The sequence below is a fragment of the Arvicola amphibius genome, chromosome 10 (genome assembly GCF_903992535.2).
Source record: "Arvicola amphibius chromosome 10, mArvAmp1.2, whole genome shotgun sequence".
Lineage (NCBI taxonomy): Eukaryota > Metazoa > Chordata > Mammalia > Rodentia > Cricetidae > Arvicola > Arvicola amphibius.
Genome location: NC_052056.1, coordinates 77,319,348 through 77,337,745, shown reverse-complemented (window position 1 = coordinate 77,337,745; position 18,398 = coordinate 77,319,348). Strand labels below are relative to the sequence as shown.

The 18,398-nt window shown below is 41.9% G+C and overlaps 1 protein-coding gene across 1 annotated transcript in view; it reads right to left on the bottom strand.

Annotated features, from left to right (window-relative positions):
* The window catches only part of Ube2l3 (ubiquitin conjugating enzyme E2 L3), a 47,075-nt gene that overhangs the window by 14,989 nt on the left and 13,688 nt on the right, over positions 1 to 18,398 (bottom strand). Inside the window, exon 2 of the mRNA XM_038346230.2 lies at positions 6,439 to 6,534. Within this exon, the coding sequence (XP_038202158.1) occupies positions 6,439 to 6,534 (96 nt within the window). The remainder of the gene's footprint in view (positions 1 to 6,438; positions 6,535 to 18,398) is intronic.

Sequence of the window (18,398 nt, the reverse complement as noted above, 5' to 3'; positions counted from 1 at the left end):
CTCTGTCGGTTATGTCTTTACTCTGCATTCAGAAATCTTCATACCCCTTGAGCACATCCACGCTTTGCTTAAAACATCTCCTTATTTGTATCCTCATGCTTTTTAGAGGATGCAGAAGAAGGTGGCTCTCTATGAATTTGAGGCCAGTCTGGTCTACGGAGTGAGTTCTACAACAGCCAAAGCTACAGAGAAACCTGTCTCAAAAAATAAAAAACAAAACAATAATAAAAAGAAAAAGAACTAGCTAGGAACTAGTCTAAGCTTTAGGTCGAGCTTTCATAATCAATAATAAGTCTCCATGTCATTTTTTTGTGAGCTGGCAACTCAAAAATCAAAATTCATCTACATATGTCAACTAACTTCTGGCCATAAAACTTATAAACCTATATCCACGTAAAGCCCAAGAAAAGTGAGGAAAAAAAAAAGGTTTAAACCATGGAGTCAAATGTGGCTACCCAGCATAGCTTCCTATTGAACAAAGTCTCTAGGATGTGCGCAGTGCACAGAGACGACCTGCAGGCTAGAGTCAATCGCCAGTGTGTGTGCTATGCTGAGACACAACAGTAGCTGGAATAGCAGTTTAAGATTTGTCTCGCACAATCCAAGAACACTGCAAGTGCTTCATAAAGACAGATCCAGACAGGAAAAATACTCTAAACAGGTTGCAGTGTATTTATAAACAGGTTGCATAGGCTTAAGACAGCAAAGAAAATGGGTATAGGCAGTCATAAAAAAAAGTAAATCGTTCATAAATAGTAAAAAAAGAGTAAGCCACATAGAGATATAAATACACAGGAAGTCTGGATACTTTATGGTATTGTACTGACTTTTGATTGCTGATGAGCAGACAATAGCTTCTGAGAAACACTACATTATATAAACTACTAAATTAAGCTAACCCATATATTCTAAAAATGTTTTAATTTCAGAATGGAAGTAAAAAAAATGTCATATTGGGGAAGAGGTTATGCTTTTGCTTCCACAGGAAACAAAAGACTGTGGATTCCTTCAAGGTTGATAGAGATCAGATGTGACTGGGGAAGATTACTGAAAACCCTGGGTACAGACATAAAGAAATAAACCTAGAAAAACTCTTAAGACAGGCAACGCATATTTTATCTGCTCAAACATAAAACAAAAAATCATCTTTAGCTGGTTTGTATACAGCACATAGTCCAAACTTGTGTTAATGAAGATATGTTATCTTTGAAAGTCTATGTTTTCAGAGCAAAAGGATCAGACACCAGTGAAAACAGGTGGCCCAGGTGGTCCATTTTCTTGGAGTGACTCTGCTGCAGTTTCCTCAGAGTTCTGCATCTAGAACAGCTTCAAGGCTGCTGGCTGAGGTGGTAGGGCCTCACAGACAATTCTAGCCAGGACTTGACCATTATCTTATTTTCTCAGGATCCCCCAAAGTTGTCAGAGCCCTCAGGCAACAAGAAGCAGTCCAGAGAGCACAACATCCACATTCCCAAGAGATGGATGGAGTGGGAGGTTTTTGGTCATTCTGTGGGTTATGGATGTTTGCCATGGTTTAAGGGGGTTGGTTACAAATTGTTACTGGTCATGGTCAGAAAACAAAAACTGAACAAAAGAGATTAGATTCTGGGATCTCATTCTGAAGGGGGGATATAGTATAGAAATAATTGGATAAATAAGTGGATTGTTGAGTCTACTTTTGAACAACCACTAGTCTCAAATAGTTTACACTGGTATGGATTTTTGTATATTGAAAAAAATTTAAGTTTTTTTGTTATACTATATACATGTTTCTATTCTTGTTTAAGATATTGTACCTATGCAGTTCATTTCAAAATGTAATGTAAAGTCTTAGTCCTAGAAAACTATTTAGGATAATAAATACAGATTACTAGTGATTTACAACAATCAAACTTATAGTCATGCTAAGTATGCTTTCAAGGTCACACAAAGATATACTTTAGGGGGCTGGAGAGATGGCTGAGCAGTTAAGAGCACTGCCTGCTCTTTCAAAGGTCCTTAGTTCAATTTCCAGCAACCACATGGTGGCTCACAACCATCTGCAATGAGATCTAGTGCCCTCTCCTGGAGTGTAGGCATACATGCAGACAGAATACTGAAAATACTGTACACATAATAAATCTTTTTAAAAAAATATACTTTAGATAGATAGGTGATCTTCAAACACTTCAAAGACCTACAGAATATAGCATTTAAAATGTTTTAATAACAAAAGGCTTTTTATGACAATGAGATATGTCTGCTCCTGACAGCACCAATATACTTTTTAAAAAAGGGGGTAAGGAGCCAGGCGGTGGTGGCGCACGCCTTTAATCCCAGCACTCGGGAGGCAGAGGCAGGCGGATCTCTGAGTTCGAGGCCAGCCTGGTCTACAGAGTTAGTTCCAGGACAGGCTCCAAAGCTACAGAGAAACCCTGTCTCAACCCCCCCCCCCCAAAAAAAATTGAGGTCTAAAAAATACTTTTAAGATGGTAATACAAGTTATGATAAAAATGGTATAGATAAAATATTTTCTCTAAATATGCCAAATACAAATGGACTGGACATTCTGAAAATAATTTTTGCCTGATAATTATTCTTATTGTATATAGTTTTACTGTGTTAAGAGTTAAAACCTTTCCTTTCTATTTACACAAAAAGGGGGAAATGTTGTGGAATAATTTTTCTGTAAACTATGGAAGATGTGTCACTCTGAGTGGTTTAATTAAAAGCTGAATGGCAATAGCAGGGAAAGATTTCTGAACAGAGAGGAAAGAGGAGAGATGCCAGGAGACAGAGAACAAGCAACACATGCAGGAGGAGAGGTAATACCTACAAGCCACACAGCAGCACACAGATTACTAGAAATAAATTAATTTAAGTTATAAGAACTACTTAAGCACTAGTCTAAGCTTTTCCAGCTCCCTCTTGGAAAGGCAAATTCAGTCTCTCTCTTCTCTCTTTCTGTTCTTTTCCCCTCCCTTCCATACCGCCACCCCAATTCCTTTAACCTGTAGTGCCTAACCTCCTACCTTTTTATTATAAAAAAGAGATGGGAATGTAATGATCTGTTCTGTCTCTTTAAGAGACAAGCCATGCCTACTCCCTCCCCGCATCCGATAAGGCAAGCTGATCTTCAGCTTCCAGCCTGAATTCTCTCCTTTTCTGCTTCCTCTCAGAGAGGCAGCTTCAGTCTCTCCTCTCTGCCTCTCTGTTCTTCTCCCCTTCTCCCTTCCCTTCCATAACCACTAAATAAATATCCAACCTTACTCTGAAAAAAAAGAAAAAGAACATAATTATAAAGCAGACTCAATGTCCTTATTTGGGAGCTGGCTGGCAGAACAGAGCAAGACTCCCTACAAGCCCCAACTAAATGTTTTCCTTTATAAGAGTTGCTGTGGTCATGGTGTCTCTTCACAGCAATAGAACACTGACTAAGAAAGTATGCATGCATATAATTCTAATATACTATAATCTCAGGAAGCTGAGGAAGGGAAACAGAGAATTCAAGTCCAGCTTAAACTACATAATGAGATTAGATCTCAAAACAAAGCGTATAAAACGATTTAACAAAAACTACTTATTTATAAATATTTATTTACAAACAGAATAGCTAAGAAAAAGAAAAAAAAACACTTCTCTATCACATCACTGAAATTCCAGTGATTTTTCTGTCCCATCTTAATTCATCAGTTTTAGAGCAAGTCTCACAAGCAAATGCTGTCATTATCTACATCTGGAAGTCTGACCAGCAGAACAGTAGACGAATAACCAGCCTAAAACCCCTAAACTACCCAAATCCTTCTCCTTTATTTTTTTTTTTTTTTTTTTTTTTTTTTTTTTTCGAGACAGGGTTTCTCTGTAGCTTTGAAGCCTATCCTGGAACTAGCTCTTGTAGTCCAGGCTGGTCTCGAACTCACAGAGATCCGCCTGCCTCTGCCTCCCGAGTGCTGGGATTAAAGGCGTGCGCCACCACCGCCCGGCTAATCCTTCTCCTTTAATGTGACCTGCAATACTTGCAAGAATCCATGTTTGTGTATTCTAGGGAACTTGGGCTCAAAGGTGATTGAGCAAATGCACTAATGTTCAAACACCTGCTGTACCATGGGAATCTGTGTTTGTCTGAGGTCTCATGTCTGATGAGCATCCAAATAAAATGACATGCTTCCCCATCAGTTTGGGAAAGGGTAAACATCTCAGATTCTTCATTTCTTAGTATGAATCTACAAGCCACAAAGCCATTTATTTTATAGCAGTTAAATCCAAGAAAAATCCTTTCACTATATAAGAACAAATTATCTTAACAAACTTAACAGTCTTCCTACCTGTTTTTGTTGTTGTTGTTTGTTTGTTTGTTTTGGTGTGGAGCAAGATCTTACTATGGCCAGCTGGCTTCTAACTCTTAGCTCTGTCTCCCTTTAACTGGGACTTAAATCATGGACCACCATCCAGCTCCTACTCTTTCTACATGGCACCCCTTCAAGAATCCCCAAATTCCCAAACCAGGTAGTGGTGGTGCACGCCTTTAATCCTACCACTCAGGAGGTAGAGGTAGGTGGATCTGTGAGTTCAATGCTAGCCTGGTCTACAGAGAGAGTTCCATGACAACCAGGGTTACATGGAGAAACCCTGTCTCAAACAAAATAAAATAAAACCAAACACATTATTTAAATTTATGTTTAAAAACATAATAAAGCCTAATGTGGTGGTCCACCCAGCCATTATCTGTCCTGCCTTTAATCCCAGGACTTGGGAAGCAGAGGTAGGTGAATCTCTGCGTTTGAAGCAAGCCTGTTCTACAGAGTGAGTCCCAGGACAGCCAAAGCTATACAGAAAAACCTCATCTTGAATCCTCCCCCCATTAAGAAAAGAGAGAGAGAGAGAGAGAGAGAGAGAGAGAGAGAGAGAGAGAGAGAGAGAAGAGAAGAGAAGAGAAGAGAAGAGAAGAGAAGAGAAGAGAAAAGGGACAGGGACCGACGGATCAGATGGTTCTAGCGGTCCTACTTCGGTCCTACGTAACCCTGATAGGTCACAATGACACGCAAGAACTGTAGACACAGGCCAGACCCTAGTAGCTAAAAACCTGCAGCCACCCTCCCTGTGTGTCGAGTGTACTCACCTTACTAAAGAAATCCAGAGACTATATTTCCAAATTTGATTATAAATTCCCAGATTTAAAACTTCTAAGCCAATGTTTGCTGTCTAATCTAATAAGCAGAATCAAGAATGCATCCGCAGTGAGTATACTCTACATTCTTCTTTGGTAAAGCAGACAGTCTCTCCACAAGAAACAATTGTAAGTAACAATGGAAGGAGTGTCAGGTACAGGGAAAGAACCTGAGGCTCAAATGGCAAAGCAGAAAGGAAAGAATATAGTGAATGTGGCAGAAAGATGGAAAGAGAGCATATCAATGTAGATCAAAGTTGTAGGCTAAGGTGACTAGAAGTTACCAATGTCCAAGTGGGGCTGTACGATGGACAAATAGTGCAGCTCTGGGAGAGAAGGCAGGGGAGAAGAGTAGAACTCTTTCATATATAGTAAGCAACCTGATGCTAGAAGGGTTCCCAGGGATAAACCAAAGGAGAAGAAAGCTAGACTAACAAAATTCAAGCTGTAGAGTGTAGAGAAAGCAGCAGCAAATCAGCAAAGTAGAGAAACTGACTACAAGCTCAGGGGTTAGGACCCTGCCAAAGGAGCAAAGCTTCAGAGGCAAGCATCGGATATATGTAAACTGAGAGGGCCCCATGTGCTTGGTGTGAGCACTTCAGGCAAGTGGGAGAAACGTGTGCTTAAGTAAAGCACAGGTCAAGTGTCAGGAAGGATAGGGACCTAAGATAAGGAAACAAGACAGAAGCAGAGCAAAGCCCCAAGAAGGAACCGAGCCTCTGGGAAGGTGTCCTTAAAGGATGTAGGGCTATCTGGGGTAGATGCTAGAGAAAAGGTTCTGGAAAGCACAATGCAGGGGAGAACACACAGGCAATCATGAACACTGATTCAAGACAAATGGAGCACATACTGGAATGTACCAGGAATAAAGCACAGGTTAGTCACGGATGCAAAAAAATCAATGGAGAAAGCCAGCAAAGGTCCATATGGGAAGCCAGCTCTCCTCCAACGCCAACAGAGGGGTCTCAACCTGATAAACAGTGTGAATCATTTAAAACCAGGGCAGGTAGGCAACAACAGGAGCACAGATGCATACTCCTGCTCCTCTGTCAAGAACTACACATCTGGAAGGTTTGGACAGCTACAGGTTTAAAACACCAGTGCAAAGCCAAGATTCCATTCAAGAGCCCAAGGCCATAACCTACCCTACTTGTCACCCTGTAGCCACTGCCCACTTCTGCCCATCTGTGGGCTGCCCAGACTAGGAACTTACTGAGAAACACAGAGCCAGCAGAAGGAGCACACCACCTGAAAGAATAATCTAATAGGAAGTGGAAGTGTTCAATACTCACAGGAACAATAAGCCCTTGCCAAGTCAATAAATTAGCTTCATCAACCTGGATGTTACGGAAGTTTTTCATTCCACATTTGCGGATCTCTTCAAGCTCCTGTTGATTAACAAAGCATAAAGGGGTGTCAAATCAGGGAAAGCACCACATATTAAGATCCCTCCTGACTCCCTCAAATTAAAACAGGTGACAACATCACTAATCCATCATCACCAGAATACACCTTATCAGGTTAAGGAGGCATGGAGCCAGGGTAGTCCCGTCTGTAATGCCATTGCCTCTATAAACCCTTGCCCCAGACCAAGCCGAACCCCAGTCTCAAGCAACCCATTGAATACAATGAGAGGAACCATTGTATATATACCACCTCCTCTTTGGGCTGGTCATGCTGCCTGTTTAAATACCCTCAGCAGAGCCAGGTAGTTCACACCTGTAATCCCAGCATTTGGGAGATTAATACAGATGGATTGGTGTAGGTTCAAGGACAGTTAGGGCTACAAAGTATGACTCTGTATCAAAAAAGGAAGGGAGGGGGAGAAGGAGGGAGGGAGGAAAATAAAAGGACTGGTGAGATGGCTCAGCAGTTAAGAGTACTGGCTGTTCTTCCAGAGGTCCTGAGTTCAATTCCCAGCAACCACATGCTGGCTCACAACCATCCATAGTGAGATTTTATGCCTCCTTTTGGCATGCAGGTGTACATGTAGACAGAGCACTCATATAATAAATCAGTGAGTAAATTAAACAAAGAAAAAAAAGCCAAAGAAAAACAGGAAAAAAAGGAAAAATAAACAGAAGAACTGAAAATAAACAAATGAAGTAGCCATCCCCTAGCTACACAGGGCCCTGAGATACCTGCAGACCTAACTTTTTTCAAACAAGCACTAGCAATGTACACTCTAAAGATGACTAAGCCTGGAACTTGAAGGCAAACAAAGGCAAATGGGTACCCACAAGTCTTTCCCACCTAACATGTTAAGAGCAATTTCAGTACTCCATAGGCAAAGAGCACAACTGACCAGTATGGGATGGGGAGAGGAACAAGAAACCAATCAGCACTGAAGCTCAGTTTCTTCAGCTATCAATGGTGCGGTAAGTTCCTGAACTAAAAACAATGAGCGGGAAACTACATCATGACAGACTCTAAATCTATGGGAGTTTTCATAAATAGATAATGTAGCAAATGCCACTTCACTCAGAAAGCTCAACCACCATAACAGATTATTTCAGAATTCTGTTTAAGATGTCTTTAAGACTGTCACTTGGTTTTCCACTGTGTATCAGCCTCATTGCTTCACCAACAACAATGAAAATACAGCAGGCATCTTACCCAAGCCACTCAGAAAGTACCATGACTCATACCCACATATACGTGGTCACCTCCCCCAAGTTCCTAGACTGCCACTCCCCACTACTACCTTAATTAGACCTTACAACCAATGAGATGATAGCCTCCCATCCACCCAAGATGCCTTTTCACCTACAACCTGAACCTTGACCCTGTCTCATCTACCAGGCTACAGCTCCTCTCTCCCAGCCCACATGCCCTCTAATACAGGAAAGGCTCCCTCCTTAAGCAGCCATGATTCACAATGGCAAAGGCCACCCTATTGGCTTCTATGTCACCAAGACCAAAAGATCCTTTGTATCACACATTCCCACTAGGCTGCAATAATTTAGAAAACACTATTTCTAGTTAGTAGAGCTAAAAAATCACAGAAGAAGCCGGGCGGTGGTGGCGCACGCCTTTAATCCCAGCACTCGGGAGGCAGAGGCAGACGGATCTCTGTGAGTTCGAGGCCAGCCTGGTCTACAAGAGCTAGTTCCAGGACAAAGCCACAGAAAAACTCTGTCTCGAAAAACCAAAAAAAAAAAAAAAAAAAAAAAAAAAAAAAAAAAAAAAAATCACAGAAGAAGTAATTCTCAAAGCACAGTGAAGCAGAGTCAGTGTACCAGTTCTGAGTTGGAGATGTGAGAGGCCTAACTCAGGATGAGCTGAGGAGGAAGAAATGTATGGAATGGGTGTCCCACAGGAGAATGTAGGGAAATGCTACCTGTTTTGCAACCTCAGGTGCCTACTATAAGCACCTGGACCAACTCCGGAAATTCTAGTCCAGCAACTGTGGCTAGAGCTTTAATATGGGAATTTTTATTAAGTGGCGCAAGAAGGGAAAGGGTGTTACCAAGTTTAACCAGTTCAGTTCTAAGGAAGGTCTAGCAATATCACAAGCCTCTAATCTACACAAGGGGACAATATGGTGAGATAGCCTGATTGCTCTACAAGAAAACAGCATGGAACCTGAGAGAATACTCTAACCTGCCAGTTACCATCTTCGTCTTCCAGGTACCACTCAGAACTTATCAGGAACAGTTGTCTGGGAACTATGAAATATGGACACACTCAAGAAGGGGAAGGTTTCACATGTCACTAACCACTACTCTTCAACTTCATGAGGGCAGGACAGATGCATGAGATAAAATATTCCAAATAGAACTTTGAAATCTAGACAACCAAAAAACTTGAGAGGCAGAGGCTGGCGGGTTTCTGAGTTCTTGATCAGCCTGGTCTACAGAGCAAGTTCCAGGACAGTCAGGGCTACTCAAAGAAACCTTGTCTCAAAAAATCAAAAAACAAACCAAACAAGGAAGGAAAGAAGGAAATATTGAATGTTCATTAAAAAAATAAATAAATGGCCTGTGTACAAACATACTTAACAGTTTCGGTGCTCTATGCGAACAATATGAAGTATGGCTGATAGACATAAGGCAAATTTCATGAGAATTACAAAGATGGGGCAAGGTGAACTTAGTTTTTAGAGGGCAGAAAACCCCAACCTTGTTTAAGGACTGCAGGCTGGGATATAAGCTTAGCAGCAGGGCAGTGGCCAACTGGCAGCACAAGATCCTACAGCATTCAATCCCAGCACTACAAAATCACTAAGTAAATAAAAGGCCCATAGTTTTCTGGGGCTGTAGTTCAAGTCATAGAATGCTTGCCTAGCACCTGAGTTCAAGTCCTACACTCAGGGTAGATCACAACCACCTCTAACTGCAATCCCAGGTCATCCAACACCCTCTCCTGGCCCAAAGGGTGTACAGACACACACAGATCAAACACCTATACACACAAAATTCATCAATTAATTTTATTATTTATTTATTTTTAGTGCATTGGTGTGCATGTATGTCTGTGTGAGGGTGTCAGATCTTGGAGTTAGAGACAGTTGTGATCTGCCATGTGGGTGCTAAGAATTGAACTCAGGTTCTCTAGAACAGCCAGTTCTCTTAACCATCTCTCCAGCCACCAATTTTTTTTTCAAAAAGTAAATTCAAGGCCCATCCTGGGGTACAGAGTGAGTTTCAAGGCTAACCTGGGAACACAATACTCTGTCTAAGAAAAGAAAAAAAAAGAAAACCTATGAAGCTCTATTCCTAGGTGCTAAGATAGCAAGTGCCTCAGTGCCAAGTTATCAAGCAGATACCTGAACAAAGATAAAAAAAAAAAAGCCCCAAGCCTTCCGGCCACAGAAAGAAGGGTGCCACTAATGAGTGCTGAGCTGGAGGCTCAGGAAGTTCAAAGCAGAGTGATCAGATAAACTCTCTTTGCTGTCAGGTTAAGGTACCCAAGAAGGAAAGGCAATTTCCTGTCGAACAGTTCTCACCAAAGAACCGATTATAAGACAGAAGTGAGAGCCAAGACAAATAAGCCCTGACATCTGGGAATGCTGGGTATCCTATAGAAGAGCGGTTCTCAATGGGATCCAAAACAGAATCATGCAGTTCAGCATTCTGGGTCCTACACAAAAAAGCAGATGCCAAACGTCTGGCTCTGTCCTATTGAGAGTAACACCCTCTGCAGCCCTAGCTGAGAACAATGGGCACTAAGAATGGTTAGCACGTTAAAATTCCATTATTGCCCAAGATGGTTCTAAGGACAAGAGTTGCCTCCTCCTTCACTGAGGAAAGCAAACTGAAGAGCCACATGCTCATTCAGAGGTTCTATCTAAAGACCTGAGAGAAAATTACACAAACCCTCAAGATGGTATATCTAAAATCACAACTGTGTCCCTGTAACTGAGAATGGCCTGGATAATAACAACCTAGTAAAGAATTTCAAGAAACACATGTAAACTCAGAGGTTGAAGTCCAAAGGCTTTATTACTAATAACGATGGAAAGGAGCTAAGAAAAGCTAATGAGACGGTTCAGAGGCTAAAGGTGCTTACCATAGAAGTCTGACAGCCTGAAGTCCATCTCCAAGATACACAGGGTGAAAGTAGAGAAGAGACTCCTGCTAACTGTCCTCTAAACTCCACGTCCACACTGTGACATGAGTACCCATGCGTGCACACACAAATTATAGTTAGTAAAGCGTAATTTTAAAATGAAAATACAGCAGCAGTCCAGCTCTTTGAGAATAAAGTCTCAAAGATCTAAGCAAGAATGGCACGCGTTTACAGAACACACTTCCCCAAAAGATTTATTTCAGTTCTGCTCAATGCCAAAAGCAACCGGGGGTCAGCTGCTCAGGGCTGATGGTGCAATGCTGACAGCCAAGAGATGAGCCAAGAGAAAGCAGAACCAGTCAACTCCTTAGTCCCTTCTGCAAGAGGACAAGCAGCACACAGGGAAAAGCCCAAATGAGGTCCCTCTTTGAATCCAGCTGCTCCCAGCTTTAGAAGGAATCTGAAAAAACACAGGGTACTGCTTAGTTTCTGTGGGGGGTTTGTTTGATTTTGTTTTGGGTGGTGCTAGATATCAAACCCAGGGCCTCAACAACTGTAGCAGTACACACTATATTCTTAACAAACAAACACACACACACACACACACACAAACCCACAAAGAAATTCCAGGGCCTCAAATGTGCTAGGCAAGCAAACACTCAACCACTAAATTATAGTCTGTGGTGGTTTGAATGAGAATGACCCCCATACACTCATATGGGTGTTTGAATGCTTAGCCCTAGTTTGTGGTACTGTTTGGGAAGGATTAGGAAGTGTGGCCTTGTTGCGCAGTGGTAGCACACATCTTTTGTCCCAGCACACAGGAAGCAGAGGCAGGTGGATTGCTCTAAATTCGAGGCCAACCTGGTCTACAGAGCAAGTTCTAGGACAAGCTTCAAAGCTACACAGGGAAACGCTGTCTCGAGAAACCAAAATAAATGAATGAATGAATAAGTTGATTAATTTTTTTTAAAGGAAGTGTGGCCTTGTTGGAGAAAGTATGTCACTGGGGGTGGGCTTTGAGGTTTCAAAAGCCCACACCAGGTCCAGTCTCACTCTCTCTTTGCTTGCAGCTTGAAGATGAGATGTGAATGAGCTCTCAACTACTTCTCCAGCACCATGTCTGCCTGCCTGCTGCCATACTCTCCACCATGATAATAGAGTAGTTCTTTGAAACTGGATGAAAGCCTTCAATTAAATGCTTCCTTTAGCAGGGTGGTGGTGGTGGCGTATGTCTTTAATCCCAGCAATTAGGAGGCAAAGGCAGGCAGGTCTCTGAGTTTGAGACCAACCTGATCTACACAGTGAGTTCCAGGACAGCCAGGGATACACTGAAAAACCCCGTCTCAAAAATAAATGAATGAATGAAGGAATGAATGAATGAATGAATAATGTTTCCTTTTATAAGTTGCCTTAGTCATGGTGCTTCATCACAGCAACAGACAGTCCACTTAAGGGGTAATGCCCATTTCTCAAAGTAGGACCAGAAAACTGAATGCCACATGCCAACAGCAAGGCCAAGTACAGTTGGCAGTATTGGAAAGCTGGATCTGGGTTCTCAAAGGAAACAATTTCCCCAAGTCCTTAAAGGATTAGGAAAAATAAGAGACTATCCTGCACAGCCAGCCTTATGTTTTTTTGTTGTTGTTATTGTTTTGAGACAGAACTCACACACAAAACCCACCAAGTTTTGTTGCTGTTTTGATGGGGGTATGAAAACTGTGTCCTATCATGGAACATTGGTTTTGGTAGTTTAAGTGCATCCCTACAACACCAGCACTCAGTAAGCAGAAGCAGGAGGATCATCATCATGAGGTCAAGGCTAGCTGGGCCATACATAGAAAAGGGGCAGAGATAAAGACAGAAAAAGCAGATACAGTGTTTAAAACCTCCCCAGTATTATCTACAGGCAAGGCCAGGTCTAAGAAACCATAAGGAGCCAGAGATTTTTGAATAATATGTAACCAAGATCCTCTTTAAGAAATCCAAAATTCCTCGTTTGTATAGTGGTGGGGAAAAAAAGAATTCCAAAACTAAACCTAAATTAAAAAAAAAAAAAAAGCAAAATTTTCTGTGATGTCTAATTTTGTCAAATTTGACTACATCTGTAACTTACTAAAACCCAAGCAGGGCTGGAGAAATGGCTCAGCGGTTAAGAGCACTGCCTGCTCTTACAAAGGTCCTGAGTTCAATTCCCAGCAACCACATGGTGGCTCACAACCATCTGTAATGAGGTCTGGTGCCCTCTTCTGGCCTGAGGCACACACACTGACAGAATATTGTATACATAATAAATAAATAAATATTTAAAAAAAAAAAAAAACCCAAGCAGCTAGGCACACACCTGTGAGGGATTTTTCTTGGTTAGATCACTTGAGGTGGAAGATCCACCATAAAAACAGGTCATTTGAAGGCCAGAAGACCCACCCCAAATCTGGGCCACAACTTCTGGTGACCGCCCACATAAAAGAACATAGAAGAATGAAACTTGTGCTTTCTGCCCGCTTGCCCTTACTCTCACTGGCAAGTTCATCTATCCTGACCCACTCCTTGGCTGTTGTTCAACACAGACTGAAAACTGGTGCTCTCCAGGACCTTCGGGGACCTCTATCAGCACTAGACTAGAACTGCTCAAACACCCAGTCTCCTGAAGTGAACAACTACAGGATCCTTGGCTTTCTGTCAAGAGACAGCTGTTATCAGACTGCTCCAACCACAGCCTCTAATAAATCTTACTAATACACAGATATTAGCTCATTCTACCTGTTTTGTTCCTTAGAGAATCCTAAGTAGCACTAGAGTTCTGTGCTACTTACTGAGCTAGTAGCCACATGGAAGTAAGGAAAATAAAAAAAAAAAAAATACCTTTGACTATATGTCTGAGATCAGAGAAACTGACATTTTTCTGATTTTTTAAAAAATTTAATAAATACTAATCCCGGCACTCAGGAAGCTATGTATCCCCAGCTGGAATACATAGGAACCCCCGGGAAGGAGAAGAAAAGGGGGAGGAGGGAAAAAAGAAGAAGGGGCAGAAGAAAGGGGAAGGAAAGAGAAAAAGTAGTATGGGGCCGCCTCATTGGCTCAGCAGGTACAGCACCTGCACAAGCCTGATGATGACCTAGTTCAATTCCTGGAGCCCAAATGATGAAAGGAGAAAACCAAACACTGAAAGCTGTCCTCTGACATGCCATGACACCCACACCATGCACATATACAATTCAAATTTAAAAATTAGCCAGGTGGTGGTGATGCACGACTTTAATCCCAGAACTCAGGGGGCAGAGGCAGGCAGATGTTTGTAAATTCAAGGCCAGCCTTGTCTACAAAGCTACTTCCAGGACAGCCAGGGCTACAAAGAGAAACCCTCCCTGTCTGGAAAACAAACAAACAAAAAGTAAAAATTTAATTAAAAACACTATTATGCTAGGCATAATGGTGTCCACCTATATATAGTCCCAGCACTCAGAAGGCTGAAGCAGGTAGATCTCCAAGTTCAAGGCCAGTCTGGTCTACAAAAAGAGTTCAGGGCAGCCAGGGCTGCACGGAGAACCCCTTGTGAGAGTTGGGGATTAGTATGACTTTCATTTTTTCCACTGTTGTTTATTTTGAAGATTTTGTTTGTGAGTCAGGATCTCATGTTCAAGGCTGAGTGAATTCACTATGCAGCCTGAAGAGGATCTTGAATTTCTGATCCTCCTGCCTCAACCTATGTATGATTACAGATGTGTACTAGCACACCCAGTTTTATATGGTGCTGGGGATCAAACCCAGTGCTCTGTGAATAAAAGAAAAGTGCTCTACCAACCAAACTACATTCCTAGCCCTATACTAAAGACTTTAAAATATAGTAATAGATACAATTATTTTTATTCACTTACAGGTATGTGTACACACAAAGATCACAAGACTTAACTTAAGGAGTTTATTTTCTCTCTTCACCATGCATACTCTGGAGACCAAACTCAGATCAGGCTCAACAACAAAGGCTTCTACCCACTGTGCCATCAAACTGGCCAGTACTCTTGTAGCAGGCTTTCTTGGACTGCCAGCCCCCAAATTATGACACAGAGGCTTATTATTAGTTATGAATGTTTGGCCTTATCTTATGCTTGTTCCACTAACTTTTATAATTTAACCTGTTTCTCTACATTTTGCCTTGGGGCTTTTCACCTTTCTTTCATTCTATATGAACTACTTTTCCTGTCTCTTTCATGTGTTGACTAGCTCTGGGTCTCTCCCTTGTTCTCTCATCTCTCTCCTACTTCTCTCTGCCCACCTAGACCTACCTATCCTCCCTCTGCCTAACTATTTGTCATTCAGCCTTTTACTAGACCAATCAGGTACCTTAGGCAGGCAAGGTGAAACAAATGCAACACATATTTACATAGTGAAACAAATGCAGCACACCTTTACATAATTAAATTAATATCCCACAACATATTCTGACAATTTTTTTTACTTAAGTATTTTTTGCCTATATGTGTGTGTCTATATGCATGGTGACACCGGATGCCCAAAAAGATCAGAAAAACTCCCCTGGAACTGGAGTTACAGACAGTTATGAGCCACCATGTGGGTGCTTAGAAACTAATTCAGGTTCTGAAAAATCAGCCAGGGCTCTCAATTGCTGAACCATCTCTCCAGGCCCTGTATACTAAATTTCAGCATTCACTCGTTCTGTGGCAGTAACACGTCCTCCTATTGTGAAGACTGTTACAGACAATAAGATGAGAACATCTGTCCAGGCAGCGATGGCGCATACCTTTAATCCCAGGACTCAGGAGGCAGAGAACTATGTGAGTTCGAGGCCAGCCTGGTGTACAAGCGCTAGTCCCAGGACAGGCTCCAAAGCTACAGAGAAACCCTGTCTCAAACCCCCCCCGCTCCCCCCAAAAGAGAATATCCAATCCCCACCCATTTTCTTCAGTATTAATTCTGAGTTGGGGAGGAGTGTGCAGGTTGAGTATTCATGAAGTCAGAGGTATCACACTCCCCTGGAGGTGGAACTCACACAGCAGGCAGTTGTAAGCTATCTCACACATCTGCAGGAAATCAAAGTCAGGTCCTCTTAACCTGACTAGCAGCAACAGCTCTTAGCACTGAGCATCTCTATACTAACTCCAATACTAATTTCTAAAGATTTATTTAAATTGCTTTTATATTTGAGATTATAATTTAATCACATTTCTCCCTTCCCTTTCCTCCCTCCAAACCCTCCCATATACCCTTCTCTGCTCTCCTTCCAGGGATTTATTTTTTTATGTGTCAGTCTACATTAGTATGTTTACCATATGTTCAGAGAAACCAACGGAAGACTCAGATCCTCTGGAACTAGAGCTACAGTTGATTGTGAGTGAGCTGCCACATGGGTGCTAGGAATCAAACCTGGGTCCTCTGGAAGAGTAGCCAGTCCTCTTAACTGCTGAATATCTCCCAGCCCAAACCCAGGATCTCTGCAAGGGCAGTAAGCACTCTTAACTGTTCCAGCATCAATTTATTTTTCTAATCATACTTGCAAGTAATGTTTTGATTTGGCTGCCAAACTGTCAGTGTTCATAGGAAGAAGCAATGCCTATAGAATCAAATAGGCCTAGGCTTGCATACAACCTACCCCCAGGTGTTACCCTCACCTGAAGATTTTACTGTCTTATCAAAAAAAATAAAAAGAAAAAGAAAAATCCATTTCTTTTTTTTTTTTAAGATTTATTTATTTATTTATTATGTATATAACATTCTGCCTCGATGTATGCCCGCACGCCAGAGGAGGGCGCCAGATCTCAGTACAGATGGTTGTGAGCCACCATGTGGTTGCTGGGAATTGAACTCAGGACCTCCGGAAGAGCAGCCAGTGCTCTTAACCTCTGAGCCATCTCTCCAGCCTGAAAAATCCATTTCTTACAGGAAGCTTTTTATCTAATTAGCATGTATACTAACTTCTTCTCTTTCCTTAACTATATCGTGTTTCTTAAAATATAAAATTCAACAATGTAGATTTTCTACTATGCAAAACATATCACAAGGAAACTAAGGGTATCTATGGTTATTAATACAAAACTTTCTGAAATGAGCTGAAACACAAGGTATGGCATGGTTCTTGCTAAAAGCCCATCACACTCTAAGAGAGACATACATGGATCTAATCTACATGGGAAGTAGAAAAAGACAATCTCCTGAGTAAATTGGGAGCATGGGGACCTTGGGAGACGGTTGAAGGGGTGGAGAGAGGCACAGAGGGGAGCAGAGAAAAATGTAGAGCTCAATAAAAATCAATTTTAAAAAAAAAAGGCCCATCACTACCACATTTATCTATCAAAGGCATCAGTTCAGAGTATCATCCAAAAGTGCAGCAACATTTAGAAATACATGCCAAGGGAAAGGCAGGCAGGGATAGGGACAGACAATCATGACAACACTCCACACTATTACAATATGCAGCACATGAGCTATGACCAGAGCTGTTCGTTTGTTTTTTTCAAAGACAGTGTTTCCCTGTATAACAGCCCTGGCTGTCCTGAAGTTCTCTCTGCAGACCAGGCCTGCCTCTGCATCCTGAATGCTGGGCTTACAAGTGTGCATCACACACCTGGCAGTGATCAGAGCTTTAAACACCAGAATGAGAGCAAAACAGGCACAAATGGCCCATTCTATAGAGGTAAAAAGCAAAGGCTCAGAGAAGCCCAAGTCACAGAATTCTCATACAGCAGGTCCAGGGCTGGACCAAGGCCAGGATAGCCCTTCCACAGTCATTGCGGCTATATAAAGCACTGGGCTAGGATGGTTAAACTTCCATTAGAAAAGGACAGAACATGAGTCAGCAAGATGGGTAAAGGCACTTGTCACCCAAACCTGATGACCTGAGTTTCATACCAGGAACCCAAAGACAGAAGGAAGAATCAACTTCCCAAAATTGTCCTCTGAGGCACACACACACTGAGTGGTAAATACGTGTGCACACATGCACAATAATTAGAAAAAAGAAGTTAGGTGTAGTGGTGTACACTTTTTGCTTCCTTGTTTTATTTTGAGACAGAGTTTCTCTGTGTAGCCCTGGCTGCCCTGGAACTTACTCCACACCAGGCTGGCCCTGAACTCAGAGATCCACCTGCCTCTGCTTCCCAAATGTTGGGATTAAAGCATTCTCCTCAACCAGGCGGTGGTGGTGCACGCCTTTAATCCCAGCACTTGGGAGGCAGAGGCAGATCTCTGTGAGTTCGAAACCAGCCTGGTCTACAAGAGCTAGCTCCAGGACAGGCTCCAAAGCTACAGAGAAACCCTGTCTAGAAAAACAAAAAACAAAAAAAGGAAAAAAAGGCATTCTCTACTGCCCTGATGTGGGATGCCTCTCTTATGTCATGAATATGGTTTTTTTTTTTTATTACAACTGGTTAATAAAGAAGCTGCTGTGGCTTATGGCAGGGCAGAATATAGCTAGGCAGGAAAGCCAAGCTGAATACAGTGAGAAAGAAGGCAGAGTCAGGGAGACACAAGCAGTTACCGGAGAAGCAGGATATGAGGTAACAAGTAACGAACCTCATAGTAAAATATAAACCAACAGAAATAGATTAATTTAAGTTATAAGAGCTAGTTAACAATAAAACTGAGCTAATACGCCAAACAGTATGTAATAAATATTAAGCCTCTGGGTGGTTATTGTAAAAGTGGCTGCAGGACGAGAAACCTCCAGTTACAAAGCCCGGCAAAGATAATATTTTTTTAAAGATTTATTTATTTTATGTAT